The sequence below is a fragment of the Callionymus lyra genome, chromosome 16, assembly GCF_982586985.1.
Source record: "Callionymus lyra chromosome 16, fCalLyr1.hap1.1, whole genome shotgun sequence".
NCBI lineage: Eukaryota > Metazoa > Chordata > Actinopteri > Syngnathiformes > Callionymidae > Callionymus > Callionymus lyra.
The window spans coordinates 12,881,107-12,894,400 of record NC_141833.1 but is presented as its reverse complement, the minus strand read 5'-3'; the positions used below and the strand labels follow the sequence as shown (position 1 = coordinate 12,894,400).

General features: G+C 38.9%; 2 protein-coding genes across 3 annotated transcripts; one reads left to right on the top strand and one right to left on the bottom strand.

Annotated features, from left to right (window-relative positions):
• The first annotated feature begins 239 nt into the window (after window positions 1-239).
• LOC148063789 (Golgi reassembly-stacking protein 1-like) lies at window positions 240-4,945 on the top strand. The gene is made up of 9 exons (XM_087810626.1): window positions 240-415; window positions 634-714; window positions 1,784-1,987; window positions 2,088-2,174; window positions 2,312-2,442; window positions 2,509-2,635; window positions 2,697-2,805; window positions 2,897-3,040; window positions 3,761-4,945. The coding sequence occupies exons 1-9, from the start codon at window positions 353-355 to the stop codon at window positions 4,129-4,131; spliced, it is 1,317 nt and encodes a 438-aa protein (XP_087666752.1). The 5' UTR covers window positions 240-352; the 3' UTR covers window positions 4,132-4,945.
• Window positions 4,946-4,983: 38 nt separating this feature from the next.
• On the bottom strand, window positions 4,984-12,996 carry LOC148063788 (WD repeat-containing protein 48). 2 transcript variants are annotated; one of them, XM_087810623.1, is made up of 18 exons: window positions 12,933-12,996; window positions 11,740-11,880; window positions 11,578-11,656; window positions 11,297-11,509; window positions 11,112-11,200; window positions 9,778-9,879; window positions 9,478-9,702; window positions 9,337-9,411; window positions 9,057-9,159; window positions 8,873-8,970; window positions 8,699-8,806; window positions 8,523-8,619; window positions 8,357-8,452; window positions 7,904-8,012; window positions 7,710-7,797; window positions 7,122-7,198; window positions 6,861-7,053; window positions 4,984-6,069 (listed from the first exon to the last, which is right to left on the bottom strand). In XM_087810623.1, the coding sequence occupies exons 1-18, from the start codon at window positions 12,978-12,980 to the stop codon at window positions 5,974-5,976; spliced, it is 2,037 nt and encodes a 678-aa protein (XP_087666749.1). In that variant the 5' UTR covers window positions 12,981-12,996; the 3' UTR covers window positions 4,984-5,973. The 2 variants fall into 2 exon arrangements, with proteins under 2 accessions (XP_087666749.1, XP_087666750.1); XM_087810624.1 differs by having other exon boundaries at window positions 7,904-8,009.
• Between the last annotated feature and the right edge of the window lie 298 nt (window positions 12,997-13,294).

The following is a 13,294-nucleotide window of genomic DNA, read 5'->3' as shown; positions in this document are numbered from 1 at the left end:
AAAGGATTTAGTTACATTTTTTAATTAAACCCAAGTAAAACTTAGCTGTTGAATTTAGTTTTATTAATATTAATGTTTCACATTATAACATTTTTATATATATATATATTTAAAATTTCTTATTAAACAATTGTAATTTCTTGAGTTTCGATTTTATCATATATAATAATAATAATAAAAAAAATTGCAATTTTTTTTAAACTTGCGCGCGAATGTTCGATGACATCAGTGATCGACTACGTTGGACTGTAATCAAGATGGCGGCGGAGCGTCTGTAGTGATGATTCCTCTCTGCTGCAAACCTAAATACACATATATTTTAACATTTTAATGTTTATGAATTGACCTGAGAATGGGGTTATCACAGAGTACGGAAGTCAGTGAAGGTGGCACGTATGGATACCACGTCCACGGTGTAAGGAGCGAACATTTATTCTCGGTTCTTGTTGATGTGTATGTTCGTGTCGGCAGCTTATGGTGATAAATGCTAACCGGCTAAACCTGCCAGAGCTGCTCACCTGCCGCCAAAACAACGCTTTGATAAATGTTTATTAACTTTCCCGGATAAATGTATAGATGATCAGACTCGTTACTTTACAAAATGACGTGAGAATGATGAGATTTTTCTTTCAGATTCAACCCAATTCACCTGCTGAAAAATCTGGACTGGAACCATTTTTCGACTTCATTCTTTCACTGGACAACAGAAGACTTGTAAGTTTAATGTAATTGTGTGTTTTACATAATTTTACCTTTTTTAATGTAACACATTTGTAAGTTGCCAATAAAGATTCGATTTAGTTTTTCTTATATTTTCTCAAGCATGTAAGTAAGTAAGTAATTTATCTGATCCAGCCTTACACCCCAGCTCGGGCTCTGAGGTCTGTGGATCAGAATCTACTGATGGTTCCTCGAACACGGTTCAGGACCAGAAGAGAGAAATCCTTCCAGGCTGTTGCTCCTAAGCTTTGGAACAATCTTCCTCTCTCTTTGAGCTTGATGGAGTCTATTGACTCCTTCAAGAAACATCTTAAGACCTTTTTATTTGTTCAGGCTTTTCCTATATTTTCTGGAACTCCTGTTGTGTTATCAGTTTTATCTTGACCTTTAAAGTATATACTTTATTGAATATTGTTTTGATTGTTAAAGCGCTTTGTGACCCTGGTCTAGAAAAGCGCTATATAAATAAAAATTACTTACTTACTTACTTATAGAGTGATTTTCCAGACCAGGGTCACAAAGAGCTTAAACAATCGAAACAATACTCAACAAAATATATACTTAAAAGGTCAAGATATCACAGAAACTAACAAAGGAGTTCCAGAAAATCAAGGAAAAGCCTGAACGAATAAAAATGTCTTAAACATGTCACCAATATCTGAGGAAAACTCAAACCTTAGACAACCCAGTCGCGTTATCATTAGGTAGACTGTATCAATTTTGTTTGTGTGGTCCAGAGGGATCAATAAAGTTTTATCTATCAATCTATAAAGCTGAACTTTAACTATAACAATGTGAACCAAATCAAATACTGTGAAATAACATGATAGCAGTAGGGAATTGTGTTCTTTTGTCACTACTATTGTGGTAATAAACAGCATCACTAATGTATGTTTTTGGGGGAAAATTCAAATCAAATCAAATTAATGATTGAAATCTGTTCATTTCTTTACAAAACTAAGATTGAATTTGATTCAGAAATCGATGGTTTAATCAGGCATAGTTATGTAAGTAAGCAGAATCCGTTTAAATGTTTATATATATGAACATGTCTGTGTGACAGAATGAAGAAAACGATCTGCTGAAGGAGATCCTGAAGGCCAACGTGGAGAAGAATGTGAGGGTTGAAGTGTTGAGCACCAAATCCATGCGAGTCAGAGAGCTGGAGGTCGTGCCCAGTAATATGTGGGGAGGTCAAGGTCTTCTTGGAGCCAGTGTTCGCTTTTGCAGCTATCAGGGCGCCAACGAGAATGTCTGGCATGTACTGGTGAGGTTTTATTTTTTTTTTGCCGTTTCCATTTGTCACATATTATAAAATAAATTACTTTCTAATTACTTTACTAATTCAAGTGATTTTTCTTCTTCAGGATGTTGAGCCCAGTTCACCTGCTGCACTGGCTGGACTTCATACTCACACTGACTTCATCGTTGGAGCTGATCAGGTGTTGCAAGATGTGAGGATTTCCTTTTTACATATTAAACACAGCACATCTTGTATACAGAACTGGGAAATATTATTTGCCCGAGAAGATGCAAATATTCAATTTATTTTGCATTTTAACCGTCTAAAACGATTTCTCTCAATATTCAGTCAGAAGACTTCTTTTCACTCATCGAGGCCCATGAAGGGAAGCAACTCAAGCTGCTGGTGTACAACACACTCGTCAACGCCTGCAGGGAAGTTTTCGTCACACCTAATGGAGCCTGGGGAGGAGAGGGCAGGTGAGTGTTGATGCTGGGTTACATCTGGAAATCTAATTTGCTCATGCAATGTTGATTTAATTTCAGTTTGGGCTGTGGCATTGGCTATGGTTACCTGCACCGGATCCCAGCTCTTCCTGACATACCCACGGAAGAACCTTCCATCCCTCTACAGGAAGAATCCCCACAGCTTCCATCACACGGATACACAGAGGTGCGATTATTTACAGAGAACTCTTCAGTTGTAGCAGCACTTTAAACCTTTCTGCCTTTAGACTCCTCTTGTGGCACCAACGAGTGCTACCGAAGAGACGTTAAACTTGGAGGAGTCTGCACTGCCGGACCCCCTTCTTCCACCAACTATCCAGAGGGTCATGGACCCAGGTGATTAAAAAGACCTTACATGTGTATTTCCAGCAATAATTACTGCTGGATTAAACTCGTACAATAAAATACATGTTTTTTTTTCCAACAGGCTTCGCTGATTCTGAGTTGGCAACAATGAACCCTGACCCCGGTGATCTAATGGAAAGACTGGACTTGTCCATTTCCTCCATTGATATGACTAACACGGCGCTGGCAATGCATGAAGAGAAGGACGCTGACATTTCAGGCATTGGTACGTTTTTACCAAATGTTTACAGAATTAAAAGAAAGGAGTTGAACCTTCACATAATAGTCAGTTGAAATTTTCAATTTGAGAAAAAGAGAAAATCAACCTCGATCTACGAGAAATAGCCATTGTTAGTGAATCTAAATACACTTATTTGATTTAATTGTGAACATTAGCAAAGTAGATTCTCACCAAATTTTTGTGTTACTCCAAATATGAGATGACTTCTCCATAATGACAATTAAAAGAGATTAGTAAAATAAAAAAAATGAAAAGGGCTTAAATGGACATTCATATACAAACGATGTACACACAAGGTTAACGGTGGTTCTTCGCCATATCATGGTTTACTTTCTTGCATGAGTTACTACATGTTCAAATATATTGTTTAAAGCTCATGTCAGTAATAATTTAGTGATGCTGATTGGTCACCAAAATACTGTATTTAAATTCTACTTATTTGCCATGTCAAAAGCGATCCACAGCTGAAAATGGTTGGCTGGGCGGCAAAGCATTACGGTAGCTGCTCAGGTCAGCGTTAGAGGTTTGTTGAGAGGAATGGAACCTAATATGGAAGTTCAAATAAATGTTAAATTAAACAAGTGAAAAACTAAATGGTTTATACTTTGCAGATTTGTTAAATGTGGGGGGTTTTCAGAATGTAACCCCCGCAATAAACAAGTGACCACTGTGTCTTATATTATATTATATTTGCTGTGTGTGCAGAGGAGCTGTCGGACAGCGGGATGCTCTCATCAGTCAACGACTCACAGGAGTTGAGTTCAGTGGCGGCTGAAGACCTCATCTCTGCTCAGACCTCCGACCTCTTGACATCAGCGGAACGGTCGGCCCAAGAGTCCAGCCCTAACACAGACTCCCCGTCACTCTCTGTTGAAACACTCAATCCTCACGCCGACGATGTGGCTCCGGCCGGCGAGGAGTCGATGGGCGACGACGACTCCCCGGCTGTGTTGGGTTCAGGACAGTTGGATGTTTCAAGCTCACAAGAGGAGACCCAGGACCAGCCTCCTGCTGACTACAGTGACCTTCAGGATGACGGGCAGATTGACGAGGAGCAACAAGAGCAATCTGAGTAAAACTTCTAAGCTGCGTAAAAGTACCAAAGTTTGTAAAACTAAAAGTAGGAAAAACGCTAGGAACTTATTTTTTAACATAATTTTTTATGTTTAAAAAGTAATGAAGTAGTTTTGAGGCATTACATGTTTTATTTTATTTAGATAGTACGGGTCACTTTACTTCTTCGCAACCTAATGTCTGCTACATATTGGAGAAGGCAACGCTTTGCTATATAGAGTAGAGGTGCTACATTCTGTTGGGGTCATGGACCAATCAGGGATGTTTATTCAAGTGTGAACTTGATGGTGCAAGTCTTCCTTCCTTAAGCTTCTATATGTTGTTAAATCGCAACTATTTTAAAGTCGTTTGTTTTATTTTGATTCTTTAAAAAATATATATAAATACGTTTATTTGGTCTATTTCCTCTAGAGGGGAGTAAAAATAAAAAGCAGTTAAGCCTTTTTTTTTGCAATGACGTAGTCAGCGCCCCCTGTTGGCGTTTTACAAAACAACCAAAATGGTGTTAAGGATTTCCAAGCTGGTTTTTGTTCCTACAATATTTCCATGTTCTTCCATTACTGCTGAGATGCATCAAATCTTTTGACTGCACGTTGAACGACATAATCATGTTTGTAAAGCTTCTAATTGCGATCTTCCTGGTGGTCTATGCAACAGCCCAGTCTGTGTATGAAATGTGTTACTATTTCTGGATTTTTACAAATGTGTGTAAGAAAAAGAAAAGTACATTTGTCCGGTGCCAGTGTGTAAAACGAGGAAATGTATTTTTGAATCCATTTTGTATGAATTTCCTGCATAAACAATCATCAATTTCAAGTTTCATCTCCGTCACTCTCTGACAAACACAAAACAGATTTATAATCCCCGCAATTTTCTTTATTGTTAAACCATTCCAATGTATTCTCTTCAAAGCCTAAAATATACATATTTCACAGGTTATTACAACAAGGGTATTGCAGTATCATGGTACCCATCCTGATTTGGCCAATTGGAGCTCACTCACCTAATGGCAAAATAATTCCATAAAATTTAACATTGAAAATACTTGTTTTGTCCATCGTGACGCACCAAAACAGGTTTCACCTTTATTATTTTTAATGTTCTAGGTCGATGCTTGTCTTCAAGTCATTCATTAATGATCGTCTAAATGAAATATACATTAGAAACACTTTTCCGCCGAGTCGTCGTTTTTATGACCCCGAGCTGTTTTACGATAGTCGAGTTTCCTGATTGCTAAGATGAGTTGAACAACAATTCTATTAAATTAAATGGCAATTTGGGGTTTTACAGAATACAACATCCACAGTATATGCCCTTCTGACGTCTGTACAACAAAAGTTGAACTGAAGCAAAAAAAAAAAAAATGTAACGCTCTGAAATAAAAATGTATACAAATATTTACAAAAAGAAAAGACAGAGGAAAGAAGGAGAGAGACAAGTGCTTCCTTCAAGGTTCTATGATGAGAATGGATGATGGTTCCCAGAGAGCAGGTGGACTCCAAAACCTGTAGAGACTGTTGAGTGTTTGAGGGGGGGTGGGGGGGGGACAAAGACTATTGTGGGAATGTACCAGACCAAATAAAAACACGGTGTGAGGAAACAAAAAAAACAAAAGTTCAGTGCTGTTCACTCTTTGAAAACTTAAAAAAAAAGAAGTTCCTTCAGGAAGTCTCGTGGCTGTGGCGTCCTGCGTCCCTACGACACTCCCAAGAGCCACACAATCACCAATGTTTTTTTAGGAGGGGGGGGGGGGGTTCTCAATGATGGTTCATTTACTACGTGTCAGAGGTGGGTGGTGATTGGCAAATGAGTTTGTTTTTTTTAACTTGCTAAAATCTAAAGTTTCACGTGGACTTCTGCCGATAGTGAAGCGTCAAGTCCCCACCGCTCTTCCAGATAAAATGTTTGACTGTTCGCAGGTCCATGTTGGGGTCCAGAACCTGGAGTGGGACAATAAAAAGCATTTTAGATCAACGGTGAAGAGGAGAAACTTTTTGGGGTTACTCTATTCTCTTTCATTTTGCTGAAGAATTGAAATCTCTACATGGTAATATAGGGTTGATTTAAATCATAAACAGGGTTGTTAGAAAATATACACTATATTTATTATTCTTTAAATCATATTTTATTTTCTGTTATGGTTTATATTCCAATAAATTGTAAACATAATAAAATAATGTGTTTTCTTTGTTAAAATGAACACGCAAATATTCATGGCACTGTTCAATTGTGTTGCAATTACATTTCCAGCCGCTAGATGGCGGCAGTCATTACGTGCACTGCATCCTGCATCAGTGTTGAGAATAGTATCCCAGTCATGACTGAGGACGAGAGGATACAGTCGACTCCAGCAGCTTTTAAAACCTGATGTTTGGACTTATTTTGGTTTCAAAACAAATGAAAGCAGTTTATATATATATATATATAAAACTCTGTTCTTACAGAAGAAGCATCTTAAGACGTTTTTATTTGTTCAGGCTTTTCCTTGATTATCTGGAACTCGTGTTGTGTTATCAGTTTAATCTTGCACTTTAAAGTATATACTTTATTGAATATTGTTTTGATTGTTTAAGCGCTTTGTGACCCTGGTCTGGAAAAGTGCTATTCAAATAAAAATGACTTACTTACTTACAATATATCACACTAAATCCTTTCGTCAACCCTGTAGCATGACACGCATCACCAGATTCTTTACAGAAACACACCCCTAGTCATTATGAGACAAGCTAACCTGATCTTGACACATGAGCTCAATCTTCTCTTCCGCTAGCATGGCCATGTCCTCCTCCTTCTCCTGCTCCCCAGGTTTGTCGTTGGCAGAGGAGCTGGTGGTTTGAGACTCGTTGTCCAGGTTGATGATCTTCTCGTAGACGTGCTCCATTACTTTCCTCACCTGGAGCATGTCGCTGGCTGACAGACGGTCCCTGCGACGCGACCAAAGGGCACATTAGGTCTGGACTTTCTCAACACCAGAGACACAAAACACACTCACTTCTTGAGAGTTTTTGCACCAGAGGAAGAATGTGGCTGGAGGTAGAATGGAATTTTGTTGAACTTGGGCATATTTTTCTGTAAAATAAATGTTATACATTAAAACATTTAATACAACGTCAGTTATATGAATGTATATCATTGTCATCCCAATATTTAAATGTTTTTTTTTAGCGTTTCGTACTTTTTTGGGATCATTTGAAGTAAATCGTCTCTATATTAAAAGTCTTACTCAGTTTTGATTCAACTTTTGAAATAAACATTTTCAATATTGAAGTGAAAATTAAAAAACATTACCAATGTTTTCAAAATTACTGAATTATATTATTTTTACAGTCTTATATTTTATTCCAACACTTAAAAATAATAAATTCAATATTTTTTCACAGCCATTCAATTTGATATATATATATTTTTAATTATAAAAAAATTAAAATAAAATTCAACATAGAAATGATTGAATTCAATTATTAAAAAAAAAACAACCTTATTTCAATTAAAATGCGACTTTTCAAGATTTGAAATTTGAAATTCAACCATCCAATATTGTGATATTACTGATATACATATAAATAACACAAATACTTACATCTACAGTTATATCAATAACCCACTGGGGAACCGTCTCGTTCAGAAGCATCGACTCAGTCTCACCTCCTGAATCTCGACATAACAGCCTGCAGAGACAAAGTTCAAGAAGCAAATGTTGCAGTTCAATACATCTCAAGAAAGAAAGATAGTGGCGTCGATCTGCAGTGATGACGTGAAAATGGACTTGGGTACCTAAAGAGAGTTCTTCCTCCTGCCTCTCCGAAGATGACGGGCGTGTGGGGCGGCACCTGGAAATATCCGTTTCCCTTCTGGACCCTGCTCTCCTGCTCCCCGTTCACTGCTGACAATCAAGAGTGAGGAGTCATCCCCACTGGAGCAGTCGCAGTGGTGCCTCGTTTATTGTCCTCATTAAACTCAAGCCGCAAAGTAATGACCACTTAATTTTTTTAACTAAATAATATTAATTTGAAATTGCAAACAACCATCCTCTTAGTAACGGTGACCTGAACAGCTCCCACAATGCTTTGCCGCCCAGCCAACCAATCACAGCTGTTTATTACTTTTGATAAGGCAACATAGGCGTGTAAGTAAAGTGGGTGCAGTAATTACTGCTTCCAATAAATATTAATAAATAATCTGCTTGCTACAATATATTTGAATATGTAGTACCGTGTGTCTTCTTACCGTGGTTCACCTCGTTCTCCTCCTCGTCCATGGGGTTGATGCGGGTTCTGGGCCAGAACTCCAGCAGAGCCTGAAGCAACAGTCCACCGAGATTCACTGCGGCCATAAAGAATGTTTTGTGTCTCATTAAAAAAAAATTAACCCAGAGATCATGATCGGATCTTACACTTTGGGTCGGATCCGTCGGGGCTGGAAAAACCTGCGTCCTTTGCGGAAACCCAAGCGGCGAAGCAGTCGCTCTCGTCTAACGTGATGGTCAGCATCTACCCGCGCACCAGAGGACAACATGCCGTTACTTTTTTTTTTAAAGGGCCAAGGGTTATCCAATGATCTCAGTCTTACCCCAGTTTTCAGATCAACCGAAAACCAATTTGGCACGTAAACCATCTTGAAGCGCTTCTTAATCTCCTCATCAAACTCCACTTTGCCCAAGTCTTCTCCTTTGCAAGCCTGGAATAAAAAAAACAAAAAAACATGAGCTCAAGACACAACTGTGGCCACAAATAATATATTCACCTTCAGGACGTCCCAAAAAGCTACATTGTTGTTGGTATCTTTGGTGAGTATGTGTCTCTTGTCGTTCAGAATGTGGCACTGGATAATACTGGCACCGCCTGCGCACACACACACAAGTCCACTTAATAAAAAAAATAAAAAAAAGGGAGCGATTTATAAAGAGCTTTAAGCTTTAGACGCTCACCCTTAATGACTTGCTCCGGCTGAGTGCACAGTGGTGTTAAAGGGGTACTGCAGTCGTTGTCATACTCCCCTGACGATCTGAAGTTGTGCATTCCTTTCAGAGACTGGAGAAACCAAACCATTAATGACATTAACCCTCTTCCGATACAGCATTAGCAGCCTGAGTGGAAGATTATCAGGAGATAAAGCTTGTTTAATCATCCACACAATATCAATGGGAGGATTATATCTGGTACGACAACAAGTTCACAGCTGATGTCAAATATCTTACGCATGCCTACCCATTTATTAACAGATGACTTGGTGGTGGAGACCCAGATTGCAGGCGGCGGGTCGGCAGATCTGTCCAGTTCCATCTAAAGCAAAGGGGACAGCAGAATGTTGAATCACAAAACCGACCTCTAGACACAAACGAAACTCACCTTCAAAACTGGGGCTTTCTCCTCGCAGATGAGGACGCGGATGTCCGGGTTCCGCAGGTCCGTGCAGTAGATCTTTTTGTCTCGGCCTCCGGAGTAGACGTGCGTGAAGGCTTCGTTGACCTGCAGAGCCCAGACTCCTTCGTCGTGCACCCGGTATGTGGCGATGCATCTCTGCTGGCCGAGTGACCACAAACGGATGGTCCCATCTGAACTTCCTGACAAGCACTGGAGCAAACGTTTCAAATTAAACCGAGAACACAGTGAGCATCTGCTGCACGTTCGGAAAAAGCGCTCACACACCTGAGTGCCGTCTCGGTTCAAAAGCAGCGACTTGACATTGTCCGTGTGACCTTTGAGCTTCATCAGCTTTGCACACGTCCGTGGATCCCACACCCTTAAAACCTAGAAGACCAGAGTGACAGAAGGACTTGTGAGTGTCACCTGATGATTGGAAGAGAAGGAACAAAATGCCGTTTTGAATTTAAACTTGCTATGAAAAGTTTACCACACAAAACAAAGAGTGGAATACATCAACTGAAATATACTCAAAAAAAGAAATTGATAACAGTATCTGACAAAAATGTAAGAATAATATAGAGACTTGACTACTTTAATTAAAAGAAGAAAACATTGTTTTAATGTCAGGGATGCTAGATATCTCCTTTGACATTATCCAGTAACATTGAACGATTGAAGCTAAAGAGTCGAGTGTCGAACTCAAAATATTCAACAACGTAGTATACGGGTGTGAAAATGCTTTTGGAAGAGGGCCACATATGATGATGTGAAACTGAGCTGAGGCCAAACAATGACATCATAGCAAGAGTTATTACATTTAGAAGTATAAAGTCTATATCTAGTACGTAGTATGGAGAACTTTTTCAGGAAAATACAATACTAGCATCAACACCTTGTGCTTTTCATTTAGCTCATGATCTCGTCCTTAAAACGTTGAAAAGTTTTAGAATTTTAATTCTGCATTTTAGATTTTACATTCTCTTGTTAGTTAATAGCTTAATAGCTGAGACAACGGGACAAATTTAGTTATTCTGCTGAAGGGCCTAAAATCCTTAACGTGGCCCGCAAGAGCTACTATCAGGAGATGTAATTTAACCCCGATTTAAACCCTACAAGAAAAACCTTCTACAAACGTCAATATCAAGACCCACAGAGGTGTTGAACCTTTAAATTTCATTGTTTCGTTTGTGAGTGGCAAAACAATTTTCTTCGGCGCAAGCTGAAAAAACTTAATATTTACCAAACTGTCTTCAGCAGGGAGCATCTAATTCCAATCAAATCCATGTCCCTCAACATAGATTTTACTTTTATTGGAAGTCTGCATGTTTTCTGACATCCTTAATTTCTGTTCCGTATATTATCTCAAAAACTAATGTCTTTATAGATCACAATATAAACATGAAAATGAATGTACTTTGATTTTTAGGAAGCCCTGGTGGGCCATGTAAAATGACGGCCGCATGACGGCCATGAGTTTTGACACGTGGACAAAGGTAATAATTGAATTTTATCAACTGTCATGTCAACATAGTCGTAGTTAAATATTGCATCTGTTAAAGTATATTATTAGAAATGCACGATTATGTTTAAAAATATGAATAACTTAAAGCACAAACCTTTTCTGTGGATCCAGATACAATTACTGTGCCCATCTGGTTCATAGCCAGACTGTATATTGAATCCTTGTTCCCACTTAGTGAAGACGCTGTCATGAGAACAAAGCAAGTTTAGTCATATATTCAAGAAGCATACAGAACAGCAGTATGTGGAAATTACTTTAGAGATAGAAAAGAAAACTCACTAGTGACTGTGTTGTTGGAAGCAGTGAGTGCTGTTAATGTATTTACGTCCCAAAGGAATATCTGCCGGTCCAGCCCAGCAGATGCCACCAGCTCCTTGTCCTTCGCATAGGCCAGAGCTTTTACATAGTCTTTATGTGTTCGTAACGTCGACATACAAAAGCCTTTGTGAGCGTTCCATACTTTGACTGTCGTGTCGGAAGAAGCAGATATCACTAGAAACAGATAGCAGCCGTTTAGTCGCTTTTCTGTGGAAAAAACATTTGTAAATGTTTCCACCCACATGTTTTTCCATTGCAGCAGAGAACTATGTCATTAACCCAGTCTGTGTGGTGCTCCATGGAGGCAATGTATGGGTCCTGCTACAAAAAAAAACAACAATTTAAAGAAAGCTGCCCATGTAAATATGATATATATACTGTATAAATGATTAGCAAGAAAGTACTTTGTGTTGGTAGACACTCCATATTCGGATAATGGAGTCACGTCCTGCAGTGAAGAGTCGGTTGAGAGCAGGGTCGAGCTGGAGCGCGTTTACCCCATTCCTGTTGTACTTCTCCACCTCATCTCTAATGACATAGGACACCTGCGGCGGAGACAATACACCCATTTCTATTTATCCCACGAGATGCAAATTCACACTGACACTGATACTGTTGTGACGGTTAGGGAAAACAAGTCAGCATCATATAATGAACTTATTATCAGGACTATAATCGTTGTCGATGTAGAGACTAGCTTTATGGAAAGGTTGGTCTGAATCAGGGCCACAGAGTGAGCCGAAAGGCTAATACCAGTTTGATACACACTTTGTAAGCAACAAAAGTCACATGATTTACAATACATTATGAAAGCCAACTGAACCATAAAACAAGTTCCTGGTTGTTTATAATAACAATCCGTTATTTCACCACATTGAAAAGATAAAATCAAACTTAATAAGATGCTTTAATCCACAGAAAAATATATTCAGAAAAGCTCGCAATGCACTCTTACAGTACCTGATGGCAACATGGTGCCACCGGGCATACGTTTTAAACTCCAAAACACCCAGATCTTTGACAGGTTGACTTTACAGCTGATGCAGAGACATTTTCAAAAGACTCGACACCGAGCGAGGGAGTGAATCTTAATACTACAATGACAGGAAACACTTACGTACTAAGACCAAAACAACAATTTTAGTGTTGACACTTGTTGAACCTTTATTCACAATAAGCCAGACGTCAGTCAAACGTGTAATGAATAGGGGACCAGCTATTAGACAGAGCCCGTCTCAAGGCGCTAAGCTACTGGGATAAACGGGAATAAATCTAAAATTAACAAACAGACAGAAAACTTCGCAACGGGGACACGTCTGAAGGCTGGATCTTTACTTACATTGGCAACCATGTCTATCAACGCAGTTCCACCGAATACCTGTTAGATCTAGACGAGTATGCTAGCGGTACGATGCTAAATACGACCTAAGCTAAAGCTAGCCAAGTTAGCCGGCTTGAGTCACGGCTGTCAACGTGAAAACTGCTCGTAACTGTTGGTAATTCGTGTCTAACAGAAAACCACAACGTACTATTACGTCGGACAATTTTGTATTGTAGTTGTCATAAGTACAGCATTGGACCAACGATAATAAATTACCTGTACTTTTCTCCGCCCAGCCGCATTTTGCCTGTGATGCGTGGCCATCTTGCATGTTGACAGTCCCTTTTCTTCTTCTTCGGAGCTTTTTGGTCGAAGGATTTTAGCACTCCTCACTGATGTTTACTACTGACATCTATTGGACATGATTGGTATGACAACACTCGGTTATCACTAGTTTGCATGTGACTATTAAATCGAACGCAATAGAGAGATCAAGAGTTATTTTCATTGTAAAAAACATTATTTCTCAACATAATAATGACGATTAATATGCAATACTTAATATTTTTGTTTGTCCACCTTCAAGAAAAATAATACCGTTTCTCCACATATCTTATTTATTAAAATATTTATTTAAA